Source organism: Anomalospiza imberbis, chromosome 3, assembly GCF_031753505.1.
Source record: "Anomalospiza imberbis isolate Cuckoo-Finch-1a 21T00152 chromosome 3, ASM3175350v1, whole genome shotgun sequence".
In the NCBI taxonomy this organism is placed as follows: domain Eukaryota; kingdom Metazoa; phylum Chordata; class Aves; order Passeriformes; family Viduidae; genus Anomalospiza; species Anomalospiza imberbis.
This window is the reverse complement of record NC_089683.1, coordinates 108,330,192-108,347,106: the sequence shown is the minus strand read 5'-3', so window position 1 is coordinate 108,347,106 and position 16,915 is coordinate 108,330,192. Positions and strand designations below refer to the sequence as shown.

Sequence of the window (16,915 nt, the reverse complement as noted above, 5' to 3'; positions counted from 1 at the left end):
TCCTCACGTAGGACAGCAGAGAAGCCTCGTGGAGCTTTACTGGGTGTAATGTGGCACAGTCAGCAATAGCCTTGTACAGGGTACCTTAGTTAGGGACAAATTCACCCAAATCCCTGACTAGTTTCACCAAGAGTGAAATTCTGACTAGCTGGGGTAAGGTTCAAGGAGGATAAGGTGGGACTGGAGTCTGCGTTAATCTGGGGAGCACAGGTTAATTTTGCCTCTTGTGCATGATTGAACTGTTGCTACTCCTTGGCCTTCTGCCCTGCCCAGCCGGTGCCCTGTGTGTGTGATGTACAGATGAGATTGCCTTTTTTGGAACCTATTCCCCATCGGGGAATTAGTGAGTGTTTTTAAGCAGACAAAAATGCAGGAAGTGATACCTCTTTTATGCCTTTTACAGCTGAGCATTATTTGAATCAGCTTCCGAGCAGCTACAGAAAACTGTGGCAAGAATTTTATTGCTCACCCCTAAGACTTGGGGGAAAAACAGATGTGCAGCATGTATTTTTTCAATCTGGGAATTTAATTTGTTTTCACCTTTTTCTAATTGGCAGAGAGGTCTACTTGAAGCATTGGGTTATCCTGACAATGAAGAAGATGGGACATCATCAAAGAAAAGAGCTCGTCGGGATTCCCGAAGGAAGCTGTAGTTTTGTAATATGTGTTATTTGTAAATACTAGTTTATTAAAACGTTACATGAAACCTGACTGGGTGGGTTTGCTGTTTTTCCTGTGAGTTACTGTTGTAGTCAGTGGTGCCATGCCCTGGGCAGAGGGTAACCCCGCTCTTGGCTTCACTTTCCATCTGTCAGGGCCAAGTCAGAGCAGGGTTTTAAAAAGATTTCTACTCTTTTGAAACTTCTCTGAATGATCTATTTAAGAAGATTTCTCTCTGCTAGAGAAATCTCTCTGTTCCAGAAGTTAGGTAGATCTCTCTGCATGGAAAGTAAACCAGGTTACCAACGCTTCTTCGTGGCTATTTAGTTTAGCTCATGTTGGTGACTGTCCTGTTCCAAACTGGAGAACTGCAAAAGGACCAACAATTCTCTAGGCAAAATTAATGTGCAACCCTTACACTGGTTGCGTTTCGTGTCTCCAGAAAGCAGCAAAAATCTGGGTGGTTTTATCTCTACAGGTTCGATGTATGAGTGGACAAAAATGTTTGTATTTGTGCAAGTCGAGGCTCAGGAATACACTAAATACATGGCTCTTGTGTATTTTCCTGCTAGCTGTGAGATCAGGAGAGCTTGTTTTGAGTGACTCTTGTCTATGTGCTAGACACTGCCACCAGAACTACATGCAGCTTGCAGACTGCTCACCACATCTAGCTACTTATTTTCTAGAGCCTTCTCTCTACTGACAGCTTATATTCAACATTGAGGAGAGACTAAATCATGAAGCCGCATTTATGGAGGAAAAAAAAATGCAGTTTCATCCTCAGAAGGTGTTGCATAAGGTAATTCTTTGTTTCAGGAGTTTGCTGCAGATGCATTTCTGCTGGTGTGCTTTGACAGCCTGAGAGTTAATACACATCTTCAAGCAACCCTGGTGTTCTCTCTCTTCCTGGCTGTATTTCTGGTGGTCACAGATAACAAAGGCAGAGAGTGTCATTCTGTGCCATATCCCCATGCTTCTATCACTGAGAGCTCTTTTTTGTTTGATTTCTGGTTTTGGTGGTTACCATCTAGTGAAATAAAACACAGCTTCCACATGAATGACCGAGATGTCAGAAAAGCTGCTGATAGTAATTATACAGTTTATGCTTCTTATGCCCTGAAAGTATTCAAAGCATTAGATTCCTCAAATGCCCAAGCCAAATTACATATTTTTGTTTTTGTTTTGTTTTGTTTCATGGGGTTTTGTTTTTTTTTTTTCCTGGAGGTTATTTGTTTTTGTTTTGTTTTGTTTTTTTTTTTTTCCTTTGAGCTCGTTTAACCAGACAAATATGAGAAATCAGGAAATAAAAATGACTGGATATTGAGCCCTTTTATTCCAAATAAGGAGGAACTCCACAGTGATTATTCTGTTGTGTCAAAATTGGGAAAACCAATGGAAAAGCAAGTTAATAAGCTTAAGTCTCCTGCATGTTTTAGTTTCACCTAGTGATTTTATTATGTATAAACTTTTTTCATGCCCAGTAGGAATAAAAAACGAAGCTACATTTAGCATCCTTTCAGGTGAACCTGCTGTAATTCACTGAAATTTATTTTTCAGTACCTCAAATATGCATTTGACATGGAGATCCTTCAAGTCTGCCTGCCTGGCTATTTATCAGATATGGGGAGAAGCATTTTTTTTCACATAAATGAGTCTTTATTAATTTCCTGTTTGGCTTATTTTTCCTAATAATTTTATAGTATTTATCTAATAAATACTTGGTGCTTAGGCATGGCAACAGGCCAAGAGTAAACATCAGACTTTGTGACAGTGAAATCTCACAAGACTGTGGAGATAGTCCACAGTCTGATTCCATTCACTTGCTTGGTGCACACCCCCTTCTCTCATTTCATTTCCTCCATCTGGGGATATGTCTCAACACTGACCACTCAGAGACCAATCAGTCTTCATCCAAATTCTGCTACAAACAATAGAGATATCCCATTAATTAGATAGCTACCGTATTTTCTGCAGTAAGTCCTATTTATCTCTGTATTCATGAGGAAGTCCAAGGCAATATCCTGGATCAGTGCAACCTTCCCGAGGCTGCAGTGGCATGAACACTAGACCGATTGTCTATGCACAGGTAATAACTCCCTATTGCAGTCTTGACTGTCATCTACTTAGACAAGAGGATTGATGAGAAGAAGAGGTTGATGAGGAGAAAAGGTGGAAAATATTGTCACAATTGCTTTGTACATTATTGCAAAAGTTTTTAGAAGGGGGGAAAGACACTTTAAAATTATTTTGATCCAAAATACTGTAAAATATTGTAAGGAAGAGGAGTACTACTCTGACATATTTTGTTTATTTTAAAAGATTAATTATTCTTGAAGGCCTTGATGGTAAGTTTTCAGTCAGCTCTGACTACTGAGCAAATGGCTGAAAGCCAAGAGTTATTTACTACCCAAGTTTCACTTAGGCAGACAATCAAGGGCATTATCCCAATCATGTAACAATTATTTTGGAAGAAGAATGTACCATTTGAATCCATAAATAATGCACTTCATCATCTTAGCATTGCAAAGGGGGGCACTGGAGCTTGGTAACTGCAGACTTCTGAGAGATTGCTTTGTAGAGATTTTCAAAGATGCCATCATGGAGGCAGGTGTCTGGCTCCTGGAAGTTAGATAGCAAATGGATATTCTTGAAGTTCTTCTGGATTGCTGCTTTTTCTTCAAGGGCCACCACTGCTGCATGGTCTTCATGTACTTTGGGGCAAAACGGGCTCACAGTCAGAGCTTCTGCTTGGACCTTCCCCTACATTTGCAGTGACAGACACTACCAGCTCCACTCTTGGCAGACTCATACCTGTCCTCTTCGTTCCAAGTAGCTCAGTGTAATGCTGGAGATGCCGGTTATCCCGACAGAAAGTCACTTGCACCATGTTCTCACAGACAGACCTGAGTTTTTCGTGTTGGACCTTCCACTTCTGAACTTGATGACTTCCCCCAAGGAGTTCTATAGTAATGCATGGAGTGTGCTGTATTCACGCTAGACAAGTAATTTAGTCTGAAGTCTATAGGTGCTTAGTGAGAAGAGTAAATTATCCAGTAATGATGAGTTAAAAGTTCTACAATCAAACAAAGTAATATCATGTTTTCAAAGGCTATGTCTTAATGCACAGGAATATCAATTACATTGGCATATCCTGATTTTTTTTTTTCGTAGCTTTAGTACTTGCCATATATTCTATGATTCTGTTTAATTCTGAACATTTGGTTGCCTGTATTCCTTGTGTCCTTTCAGCTTTCCTGAATATAAAAGTGGAGGTAACAGTCAAGTGAAACACTTGGAGTATGGACTTCAAGATGCAGATTTTTGACTTATTTCTACAAGTAAATGTCTCATCTTTACTTTGCCTGTTCTTGTTAAAATACTAAACTCTCTTTCCTCCAGCTGAGATTTCCAGAATGTAAAAACATCTCTTTACCTCTGCTAATACATGCAAAACTGGCATTTGACCAGTAGCATTGTTTGGCCACGACAGTTTTGGAGTAGGCAAAAGGCAGCCCTGTGATCACCAGCTCACTTCCTTGTCTTGGCTTTTTCAGTCTGTGAGGCCCTCGGCAAGGTCTGTAGCAGGACATCTTCCCCCACCACACGAGAGCATATCTGCTGCTCGTTAGCTGATGAAATAACTCAGGCCATCTCACCTAAGCTCACCTAAGCCCTGGTGCAATGACTCAGTCCAGACAGTTTGCCTTGCAGTGAGTCCTTTCAGCACCATGGAATTGATGCTTTTAGGTGACAGTGAACATCTTGCTGTGGAAGCACATGTAGAAAGATAAACTGGAATTTCTGACCAACAGATGCTTCATTTTAGAAACTATAAATGCTACACCAAACTTTCACAAAGCAGAAATCGTCTGCACATTCCCGGGAAACATGTGGAGCTTTCTCCCCAAAGTCATGGCACCAGCTCTTTGAGCTTACTCTGCTTAGGACCGAGTGAAAGGACTCTATGTGCACTCCTGTCATTTTGGTGGTAAATGTCATTGACTTCTAATCTAAACTGTTTCTTTGCTAGCTTTAATATAGGTACCCTAATCTTGTGCCCTGCTTCATGTAATCTACTAGTGGTTGTTTTATACTGAGTAGAAAGTAACCCAACAGAAATTAAAAGTGAAGTTTATAGACCGGAAGACTGCTCCTAGGTCTAAAGTGCCATGTAAAAATATTTTCTGTAAGCCATTGCGGAACACCCAAATCCACAGGCAGGTAAAGGATGAAAGTCTGAGCTTCGTCCCATTTAATTTTTAGAGATTCATCTGTATTAAGAATGTGACTTATCTGTTATATTCATAGTTGGAGAGTTTGTATTCATAACTTCTTTCAGTCATCAGTTCCTTAGCTCTGGAGTAGACTTTTCCTCAGTGTGCTCAAAGTAATACAGATAATATTGCCTGAATGCAAGTAGAAGATACACATACCACTTGGTTCCTCAGACACTATTTTCTAGGGAAGTACGGAAAATTCAAGTACCAAAGAAATTTTTTTTACCTGTAGTTTTTAATAACTGAAGTCACAAACCACTGATACTTCTACCAGTGATACTATGTAGCACACATGTATGCTGTGTAGGAAATCAATATTACATCTGTTCTAAGTTTTAGAAACAAGGAACATAGTTTGTAAATTTTCATCAGGTTGGCTTTCTATTGATAAATCAAGCCTTGCTTTGGATGATATCCAGACTAAACCAAGAGAAAATAGAGTTTGTGTAGATTAAGATGAAGCTTTTTTGTTTCTATACATTAAGAAAAAATGTCAAATGTAAGACCCCATGCAAGACTTGATTTCCTGAGACTTGACTCCTTCTTTAGTGACCTTGGTGTCTTCATGTTGTTTCTCGCTGTGTCTTTCCTGCGTCCATTTTGCTCACTGGAAAGAGGATTGAGGTCTGCAGGTCTCATTTAAAGAGTGTATTTGATCCGGAGCCTGCAGATGGTCATGTCATCCCTGCTGGGCAGTGGCCAGAACACTCACGGTGACAGGTTCCAGGCCGCGCTGGGAGGAGCGGGGAGGCTGTGTCAGAATCTCAGGGGGCCTGGGCCAGAAGGGCAGTGGCTGCTCTGGCTGCACGGCTGGTCTTGGCTTTTTTGTTGTGCTCATTTTCAGTTGCGGGCTGAGGGCTTCTCCTCCTTGTTTCCGGCAGTTCCTGGTGAAACTCAGCAGTGGCAGAATTTCAGCCGAGCCGCGGGCGGGTCTGGCCATGCTAGGGGTGGGAGAGACCCGGCTCGGCCAGCGCTACATCGGAGCATGGCCTGGCCCTGCCGGGACAGGGCCTGGCAGGCTCCCCGGGAAGGGGCCTGGCTCCCGCTGGGTTGCCCGGGCTGCAGAGCCGGCTCTGATTTCAGCCACGTGGCGCTGGGACAGCCCCTGGGCCAGATGACTTCCATCCGGCGGCTGGAGGTGTTCACGGTGTGTCACGATCCGCTCGTGCGGGGTGTCGTGATGGTTTGTTAACCCATCCCAAAAGTGCAAAAAGGCAAACAGCAGGGGACCATCAGTTCCATCACAACAAATGCACCTTTATTTAGGTTCCGACAGCAAATGTGGTAGAGGGGACAGAAAAAGAAAATAAAGAATAGAGAAAAAGGAGGGGAAGAAGGGGAATATAGCTACCACCATTCGGGATGAGATCCTCGACGGTCCAGCTGCACAGATTTGCCGTCGTCCGTGGGGGTTAACCAAAGTCTTCCCAAAAATGTACAGTTTTTACAGTCTTTAGCCAGAGTGAGCGGCATCTGGCCAGAAGGTGGGCAAGATTGAGGGGCCATTGTGAAGAGCCCATGGGTCTGTGAAGCAGGTGCAGGCATGCAGGCACAGGCCACCGCTTGTCACAACCTGTTTGAACGCAGCCTTCTGTAGGAGCACAGCGAGCGCACCTGCTGACAGTCACTGGGCAAGCGTCCGCATCCACCTGGGCCAGGCCAGAACTCCTGCCAGGGCCTGCAGGGTCCTTGTGACGGTCGTGAGGCAAATGAAGGAAACTTCGGACCGTCTCTCACACGGTGGAGGGTTTTTTCTGGCAGCCGTGCAGGGGAAGGGGAGGCGGCAGTCAGGATCCCAGCGGCCGATGGCCTCCCCTTCCCCGGCAGCCGCTGGGGCTCGGCCGCGCAGGCCGCAGCCAAGCGGGCCTGGCCGGGGCTGCATCTCCCTACCTGCTCAAGGCCAGAAGAAGAAAAGAACCTCCCGGGCTTTGTTCGCCTTTACATGTGTGTGAAAAACGCCAGTCACTTGTTTTTAGAATTTTCTAAAGGCCTCCAGAACATTTTAGATGCAGTTTTCCATTGATGCTGAATTGATTTTTGCCTTTTTTTTTTCTCACATATTCTCAGTGTTCTTTACAGATGTATTTGTAGCCTGATAGTGTATGAATTGTCCCAGTGCTTTTCCTTACCTTTTTCCCTGGGCAGAAAGACAAAATATATTCCAGAGCTCCAAGCCCCAGAGGGTACAAGGCCCCTGTCCTGTCTTGGTTCTCCCTAGGAACCAAGGTCAAAACCAGCTCTTTGAGATGCATTTTCATCAAGAATGTTTAGTCCCTAAGAAGGGGAGGCAGGAATCAGGGACGGGTTGAACTGCGGGAAATTGCCCCACCAGTTTTGCCTCTGACTGGTGATTTTTGCCAATTATGCTAATTTGCTAAACTTAGAAAATTGCATTTACCCCGGGGTGTTGGGGGTGTGTGTGTGTGCATTTTGTGGACATTTTCCATATCTGTCCCTGGAGGCCTCCAATAAACAGCAGCCTTTATATTACCTCCTATACTAATAGTATCTTGAAAATGTGGGTTGTTTCATTTGTAGGCTTTTCAAGGCATCCCCATGGGTAGAAGAAGCTGGGATGCACCCTTAATTTGTGAAGCACTGGACCTGTTCATTGCCATCTGATTTCAAAAGGCTTTCCAGCCCTAATGGGCTAGTGGAATTGTTCATTGTCACTGATGTCTCCCTTATTGCAGCAGGTGTCCTATTGCTGGAAGGGCCAGTGTGGCCCTTAGTGCATGTGGTAAGAAGGGACATGTAGCAGCTTTAAATTAACCGACAGGAAAAGAACACTTAGAATGTCTTTTGAAGTTCCTAAGGTGTTGCACAAACACGAATGATTCTTTGCACTTACTGAAAAGACAAAACCAGCTGCTATTAACAAGCCAACACGGGGTAAGAGCCATGACACAGTTATTGCTGGTTTTATATCTCTTCCAAATCATAGGATCATAGAATGGTTTTCATGGGAAGGGACCTTAACGATCATCCCGTTCCAACCCCTCTGCCATGAGCAGGGATGCTTCTCACTAGACATGGTTTCTCAGGGCCCCATCCAGCCTGGCCTTCAACACTCCCAGGGATGGGGCATCCACAACCCCTGGATGGCTCGTCTAATACGTGGAGCAGGAAGCTGTCCTCTACACGCTCCAGGAGTGCCCTTGGTTGCTTGCAGCCTGCTGTATTACTTTCAGAGGCACAGTAGGAGCTGATGAGCCCAGACCTTCATGACCTTAGATGGTGAGGGGATAAAAGCACACGAGTTTCTTTATTCAAGTTCCTCCTCAGAGGCACCAGCTTGAGTTGTTCTTTTGTTTATTTAGTTACTGCATCATGATTAAATTGTTTTGAGGATCTGGACATCTGGGACTCAGCTATGGGAAACCCAGGGCTAAGCTGGGAAGGAAACCTGGTCTGACTTTGTGGGAGTGGAGGATACAGCTGGGAAGGCCTTTGATCCCACATGAGGTGATGTGAGAGTGACTCCAGAGTGGCTCTTGGGTGGTTGGACAGGGAAGTTTCCTTAACACGGAACCCCCCGCTTCCCAGCCTCTGGCTTCTGAAAAGCCCATAGCCCTCCAGTGCAGTTCGGGAAGTGTCCCAGCATGCTTCCATGATGACAATTTGAGCAGAGCTAGGTTTGGAAGGGACCGAAAAGCTCATCTGGTTCCAACGCCCCTGCAGTAGGCAGGGACATCTTTTACTAGACCATGTAGCTCCAAGCCTGGCCTTCGGTACTTCCAGGCTTGGGGCAGCCACGAGCTCTCTGGGCAAGCTGTGCCGGTGCCTGGCCACTCTTATTGTTCAGCATTTCTTCCTAATCTCCAATAGAAACAGCTGAAGCTATTCCCCCTCTTCCCTGCCTGCCCTTGGGAAGAGGCCCTCTCCAGCCTTCTCACAGGCCCCCAGCAGGTACTGGAAGAACTTTAGAACCTTAGAAGTTCTAAAAGGTCAACAGCAGACAGCAGCCGTTGGTCACTTACCGTGACCCTGGTCACGAGCCCAACATTCTATATTCTGGGAGTTAGAGGGACGGACCAATCAGCAGGCTCCAATCCAGGTGACGTCACAATGCCTGAAGAACACCTGAGGCAGTTGGAGGGGCAGAGCACCAGGAGGACAGTGCAGAGTGGGCTCCTGTCTTGCTTCTCTCTCGTCCCCTTTGGCTATTGGTGTCATTCTCTGGCAGTCAGCTAGGCCTAAAGACATGGGTAGAATTAGTCATTTGATGGACCTTCCCACCTGTGGCCTCCACAGACTTGGAGAGATTGCAGAGCTAGTGGCTTCTGTTCGCCTCTCACCCATCCGTAAGAGAAAGCTAGCGCTGGCCTTGAGGAAGAAAGGCTATATTCCAAAGCTGCTACATCTTTTCCAAGTCTGTGAGAGAGTAAAGAACACTGAAGGCTTGCGCCTCCTGTTTGACATCGTGAGAGGAATTTTGTACCTGGACAAAAACATTCTGTTTGAGGTGCTGTTTTCTGATGAGTGTATTCTGGGTGTTGCTGGATGCCTTGAATATGATCCCAGTTTGGCTCAGCCAGGATGGCACAGGGAATTCTTGACCAAAGCAGCAAAGCGTCAGGAGGTCATTCCTATCAGAGACCCTGAACTCAGGGAAAAGATCCGCCAGACGTCCCGGGCACAGTACATTTACGACATCATCGTGCCTAATTCGTCGGATTTTGAAGTGGGTTTTCTTTCTACCCTCAACTCCTTCATCAGCTCCAGCAAAGAGGAGATTCTAGAAGCCTTGCAGGTAAGTGTTTTTTAATGTGGCTTAGATGTGCTCTGTAGAGATCCCTCTGGCTGTAGTTTGGAAATGATTTAAAGCGGGTGAATACTGTAGAAGTTAATCACAGGCACTTTCATTTGCACAATGTTTTGAATGCTTTCCCTTCTTTCTGATCCCTTGGACTTTTGGTATTTTCAAAATGATAAATTTCAGGTGAACGCATTAATACTTTTTATGGGCTCTAACAAGATAAAGTCCTTCTCTTTGGTTGCCAAGCAAACCTCTGGAGCTGGTTTTGTATAAGCATTTAAGGAACACGTAACTTCCGGTATTTCGTTCCAGGGACGTTTATTACACTGTTTTCCATGTAAAGGGGTGCAAAGAAATGGCTGGACAGATACGGCAGAAAGTGCCAAAACACTTGAGAGATGATGATGATGAAGTTCCTGGGTTTCTTGGAGTGTAAAGAATGAAATGCTTTACAAAAAGTGTAGTGTTGTCCTAGATATCCTTAAATTTCTTATACCAGTAGAGGATGTGAATCTGAAAAGCAAATAATAGTCACAAAAGTTTCCCATCCTGGCAAAGCAGAGTGCCTGCATGTGGGAGAGCTGGTTTTACTGCAAGTGAGATTCAGAGAATGTGGCAGCAGCCAAACGGCAATCTGTTCATTGAGTCCCCACCACAGAGATGGACTGAAAAGGTGCTTTGCAATGCTGCAGATCCAAAAGAGGGAAACTGATCCCCTTGGGATGTTCACAGTGTAGTATGAATGGTGCAGGTACAGTAGGGCCAAGGTTTTCTCTTGGCTAGCACTTTTTACATCAGGAGTGTACCACTTGCTTCCCTAGTTTAGGTGCAAAGTGCTGTGAGGGCATCTGAAACAAATCAGGACTGTCCTTTTCTGTCCTTTTGATGTGTGTGTGGGTGTAGCAAATCCCACAGCGAGTCTGTGGGGTTTGGCAGAACTGCAAAGCATAGGGGTGGCACGGCAGAGGAGAGGAAATGTCGCACTGTAGAGATGAATTTAGGGATCAGCTTTAGGGATCATGCCCTGTGCCCAGCTTTACCTGTGGCTCTGGTGACCTGGAGCTGCTTCAGCTGCACAGGAGGAATGCGGAAAGACCAGGAATGATCCTGCTGGATGTGTACTCTAGCATTTGCCTCCTTTGTGATAAAAAGAATGGCAGTGAGGAAAGCTTGTGCAGTGTGGGATCCTAGAGAGATCGTATTTTCCGTTTCCAGAAGGCACTGGTTAATTTGTGCTCTTTTGGTCTGCTCTACAGAAAGATAAGGAATTTTTGCCTGACGTTTTTGCACAATTAAGAAATGAAGCTACAGCTGGTGAGCAACAATGTGAATTGGTAAGTTAGCAGTCTCGGTGGTTCCTCAAAGGCTTTCAATGAGAGGGATGAAGTAGAAAGTGAAACTGCTCAGAGAGTTCTGCAGTCTTAGAAGTACTTCTGGAGAATCAGGCAGTACAGCCCCCAGTACAAATTGTGACTGTTTCCTCCTTTCAGAGAATTTTCTGACTCAAATACACAAAACCTTTTTTTTTTCCCTGTGCACCAGTTAAAGTTTTTCAAGGAATTCTGTGCCTTTTCTTGCACCTCACCTGAGAAAAGAGATGAATTTCTTCAAACTTTGGCAAAGTTGGGATTTCTTCCAATTCTTGAAATGTTACTGGTAAGTGAAAACTTAGAAATGGTTTTAATAAAACTAGAAAAGCCCACAGCCATATAGCATTTTTTTTTTTTTTAATCTGCCGAGCACCTTTTTTATAAGTCTGATTGGAGAGTTTTGCTCTGCTGAGAATGGAGGTTTCTGGTAATGTCCAGGATCCAGAAGCTGCCCACAGTTCTGCTCTGGAGTAGCCTTGCTTGACTGCTCTTACTAGTTTTACTTTTCAGACTTCATGATGGAGAAGTCTGAGGGCCGTGAAGTCCTTGTGACAAGGTAGCCAAAAGGTGAAAAAGACTTTTTCATGTGGAAGCTTGATTGTTGGTTTTTTATCAGATAAAGACACGTCCCTTAAGGAAAGTTCTGGATTCTTGTTGCCTGTCCATGGGCACAGAAACTGTGGTACACCTTGGTTTGCACAGTTGGTCCTTTAGTACAAAACTCATAACTTGTGGGTAGCGGGCATAGAAAACCAATAAAGTCTTAGATATTCAAGCAAGTAGGACGTTGTGAATGTTTCTAGCCTACGTTAAGGCTCTCAAATACACAGAAAGCCTTGTGTCCTTTCCAAAGGAGGAAAACAGTAGGGAAAGGATTTGCCTGGTTCCTTGTGGTTCTTCTGTAACCATATTATCGTGTTTCTCATGAAAAGTTTTGTGACAAAATGTTCCCCAGTTATTAAACTATCTTCTCTTTGCAGCTACACCTGATAATAAATACCAAACTTTTTTAACTCTAACAAATTAATACCTTTTTTTTTTCTTTTTGTGAGGGAGTGGATAATCAGCAGGTTAGATCTGCTGCTACAGATATATTGTTTTATCTAGTAGAATTTTGTCCAGCCACCATCCAACAATTTGTAATGCAAGAGGCCCAGCAGAGTAAGAATGTAAGTAAAAGTGGTAAGGAGTCTGTTGACTATACCAGTTTTAGGGCAAAGAGGAAAATAACCAGCAAAAGAAAAGCTAAATTTCTGTGTTTTGTTTTTATTTTCATTTTTAAAGAATTGCAGAAAGTGGGGAACTCATTCCATTCTTGTCAGTAATTATCTTGTGGTTTCTTTCTTTGGTTTTTTTTTTTTTTTTTTGCAGGACACCCAACTCATCACTGTGGTCATTGAGCAGATAATCTGTCATCCTGACCCTGAATTTGGAGGAAACAATCAATTAACGGAGACTTTGTGCGCTTTGATCGATCCAAAGAAAATGCCGGCCACAGCTAGTGTAAGAGAACATGAATGGCAGAAAACATGATACTGTCTTGGCAAACTTAAAAGCCTGATATTCTCTATTGTTGTCATTGTGGGCAAAGGATAAAAAATTATAGGATTTTTTAAAATTGATTGGAGCGTGGTCTGATAACGACTTTAAATTAGCAAAAGATAAGCTAATTTTGCTGCTGAAATGTATGTGTCTGGGGTATCGTGCCAGTATTAAACCACACAATCCCATGTGCCAGTGCCATAGCACTGTCTGACCACAGCTCTCTCCATCTGGATGATAAATCTTGAAAGATTTTAATACATCGTTACGTAGCAGAATACCTGTGAAACGGTTTGCAGGTTGTTCTGGGCAAAACTACGTACACTTCAGAATGGTTTAAGGACACTTTGGCAAGCACTTTGAGTCGTTGATGTTTTTTCCAGTATATATTTGCATCCATGCTGGGAATTCTTTTAATGATAGCTAGCTTGTTTGGAGACACAAGAAACACAAGTTTGTCCCAAAATAAAGAAACTGATCTTGTGTGGAGACAGTGCTGCAGATCCAAAGAACTCGGAAGGATTCTTTGGAGGCTGTTTCTTCTGTTACTACTCTTTTTTTATTTGAAAGGTGGTATGTGAATGCCAGTGTTTAATGAAATTATTCTTGTTTCAGAATTTAGAAGTATTTGAATTTCTCGATATCTTCTACGACCGTTACATTGATGTTCTTACAGTGCCGCTTCCGGCTGATACATCAGAAGAGTGGTATGACATAGGTAATGACAATTTTAGTTTTTTTTCCCTTTGAAGGGCCTTACAGTCCTGGTAACAGCAATAGACCTGTGATGCCTGCTGGGAATACACTTGCTGCAAGCTGCTGTTCCTCCAGGGACAGGGATGCTGGGGGCAGGACTCTTCATAGCCCTTTCCTGAAGCTGTGAATGCTGACATAGCTTGATGGCGTACTTTGTAAAGATGTACTTCCTTCATGTATATTGAGAATAATGCCGTGGTTTTGCTCGTCTAATTTTAAAGAATATTTACTGTAAAGGCAAAAAAGGCGCAGTTGTGTTTGTTGTTTTGTTCGGTCCCAATGTCCTGCTCCCCAAAGCAATTCAGTAAAACAAAAGTCCACTAAAATCTGTCAGGAACTGCAATAGCAACTGAGCGCAGTGTACTTTGACAGTACATTATTTATCTTTTTGTACAACTTATGGCATTAATTTTTCTTGTAGATAATTATCGAACAGCAGAAATACTTGCCTCAGTTTTGGAGCTGTTGTCTTTCTGTGTGGAACGGCACAAGTACCACATGAAGGTTTTCATTCTCAAGAAAGACCTCCTAAGAAGAACACTGGTCTTGATGAAATCCAAACACAAATTTCTGGCCTTGTGTGAGTATGGAACTGTCGTGATTTCCTTTTCCAAGGCTTTGTGTATCCTGTGTGGAAGGTGCACCAGTACCAATGTACACTTGAACGCAGAATTCCTGTTCAGTTGCTGTGTTTTACAGGCTACAATTCAGTAATCTGGAACAAAGGAGGTAGCAGCTGTCTGTAAGCACAGACCAATGCAGTTTCTTGTGGGAAGAGGATTGTTGTCTCTTTTGAAGTCTACAGGGATCCTTTCAAATCTTCATGAGAGGATCCTTTGTAATCAGATTTCTTGCCGCATTTCAGTGGAAATGTTGTGCTTTCTTAATAATGTCCTAAATCTGGTTCTCCTTGTGGAGAGTGAATGAAATTCTGTGAGCCAGAATCTTTAAAGACTTAGGGCTGGTTCTGGGAGGGGAACAAGGACAAAAGCACGGTGGGGAGTTAATAGTTTAATTTCATGCATGCTGGAATGCATTGCTGCTGGACTTGAGAAAGAAATCCATGGTTCCTGATGACCTTCAAATAGCCAGGAAAGTCCAAGAAGGGAAAGAAAGGTGACCTATCAACAAATCTGCTTCTGCACTTTAGGGCTGCATCTTCCTCTTGGGGTAACACCAGGTTTTTCAACTGTTCCAACTCAACAAAAGGTGAGAGCCTGCCATGTGGTTGTTGAATGCTTGAATGTCTTTCTTCACACAGCTGCTCTTCGCTTTATGAGGAGGATAATTGGCCTTAAAGATGACATTTATAACCGTTACATCACTCTGGGGAACCTGTTGGAACCCGTTGTAAGTGCTGTGTTGGACAACAGGAGTAAGTGCAACCTGCTCAAGTCTGCCTCGATGGAGCTGCTTGAATTCATCCAAAAGGTGAGTTCAGCAGTAGCCTCAGCACCAACACGTCCATGACCTCGCGGGGCAAGAGGCAAAAGGCAGATTTTCCAAGATAGCAACCATCCTGTTTTACTGGAAGGGTCACAAACGGGTCTGGGACGTTTACTGTCGATTGTCCATTTCTAAGGGAAGTTAAATTATTCTCTCTGGATCTCAGCTTTTTCCTTAAGAATAAATCGGATTGCTTCCCATTTGTTCTCGACAAGAATATTTTGGTTCTGGACAAAGAATCAGTTACTTTCCAACATAAAGTTAAAAGCTTTCTAACTTTCTGTGTGTGAACCTTTGAGACTGAAATCCTGTCTTGTTCCTATTCAGGAGGATATTCAGTTCCTTATTGCACATATAGTTGAGAACTTCTCGGATGCACTGGAATCTGTCAAATACATTCACACATTCCAGGGACTGAAGAAAAAACATGAGCAAGCAAAAGGCCAGCAAAACAAGAAACTGAACAGGTATGGCCCAGTTTCTGTCTTATGAGGCTGCCAGGGACTGCCATTCTGCAGGCCTGCTGGTTGGTTTTTCATTTCCCCTAGAGCAGCAGAAGCAGGTGGCTGGGATTGGGGTTGGATTGCATTCTTGCTGAAAACTTCTTGGGTTAGAGTAAACCTCCATCTACCTTTCTCTGAGTAGAGCTGATGTGGTCAGTAGATTAAATGTTCTGCTGAGAAAATTCTCAGCTGATGAAGAGCAGAATCTTGCTTTGTTCTTGTGCGTTAGGATTCAGTCTGCCTCATTATCACCTGGGTATTTGTGAAGCTTATGGTGAGGGTGGAAGCAGGGATGGAGCTGGATTGTCTTCTCTGAGTCACTCACCTAATTCTAAAGTTGTGGAAGCCATTTATGACCTGGCTGAGTCTGAAACATCAGGCAAAGCTTCAATCACTTGTCCTATGTCTCTTGCAGTGTCCCCTTCATATTGCCTGGTGAGACACTCACCAAAGAAGCAGTAGTCTCACAGGTGGATGAAGGTGTGCTGTTCAGTAAAGGTGAAGAGAAGGCAGCTCCAACATCACCAGCAAGCTCCAACGGCTCCTACCCAACGTACAGAACTGGGACCACAGTGGAGACAGCCCTCAAGGTGGGAGAGAACTTCTATGGAAGCTCCTGTCCTCACACAGGACAGCAGAGAAGCCTCGTGGAGCTTTACTGGGTGTAATGTGGCACAGTCAGCAATAGCCTTGTACAGGGTACCTTAGTTAGGGACAAATTCACCCAAATCCCTGACTAGTTTCACCAAGAGTGAAATTCTGACTAGCTGGGGTAAGGTTCAAGGAGGATAAGGTGGGACTGGAGTCTGCGTTAATCTGGGGAGCACAGGTTAATTTTGCCTCTTGTGCATGATTGAACTGTTGCTACTCCTTGGCCTTCTGCCCTGCCCAGCCGGTGCCCTGTGTGTGTGATGTACAGATGAGATTGCCTTTTTTGGAACCTATTCCCCATCGGGGAATTAGTGAGTGTTTTTAAGCAGACAAAATGCAGGAAGTGATACCTCTTTTATGCCTTTTACAGCTGAGCATTATTTGAATCAGCTTCCGAGCAGCTACAGAAAACTGTGGCAAGAATTTTATTGCTCACCCCTAAGACGTGGGGGAAAAACAGATGTGCAGCATGTATTTTTTCAATCTGGGAATTTAATTTGTTTTCACCTTTTTCTAATTGGCAGAGAGGTCTACTTGAAGCATTGGGTTATCCTGACAATGAAGAAGATGGGACATCATCAAAGAAAAGAGCTCGTCGGGATTCCCGAAGGAAGCTGTAGTTTTGTAATATGTGTTATTTGTAAATACTAGTTTATTAAAACGTTACATGAAACCTGACTGGGTGGGTTTGCTTTTTTTCCTGTGAGTTACTGTTGTAGTCAGTGGTGCCATGCCCTGGGCAGAGGGTAACCCCGCTCTTGGCTTCACTTTCCATCTGTTAGGGCCAAGTCAGAGCAGGGTTTTAAAAAGATTTCTACTCTTTTGAAACTGAGTTGCAGGTCACATCTCAAACTTTGCAAGTAAAGCAATTACTTTTGCCTAAAGTTGCTTTATTTTAGCAGATTTCAGTATCTGGCTGTCTATAGGCTCTCAAGAGGCTGAGGCCAGTGG

The 16,915-nt window shown here is 43.7% G+C and overlaps 1 protein-coding gene across 1 annotated transcript; it reads left to right on the top strand.

Moving 5' to 3' along the window:
* Window positions 1-9,137: 9,137 nt before the first annotated feature.
* Window positions 9,138-15,317, top strand: LOC137469992 (serine/threonine-protein phosphatase 4 regulatory subunit 3B-like). Its single transcript, XM_068182985.1, has 9 exons — window positions 9,138-9,690; window positions 10,953-11,030; window positions 11,239-11,356; window positions 12,123-12,235; window positions 12,438-12,569; window positions 13,224-13,326; window positions 13,786-13,944; window positions 14,626-14,795; window positions 15,138-15,317. The coding sequence occupies exons 1-9, from the start codon at window positions 9,142-9,144 to the stop codon at window positions 15,300-15,302; spliced, it is 1,587 nt and encodes a 528-aa protein (XP_068039086.1). The 5' UTR covers window positions 9,138-9,141; the 3' UTR covers window positions 15,303-15,317.
* Window positions 15,318-16,915: the final 1,598 nt, after the last annotated feature.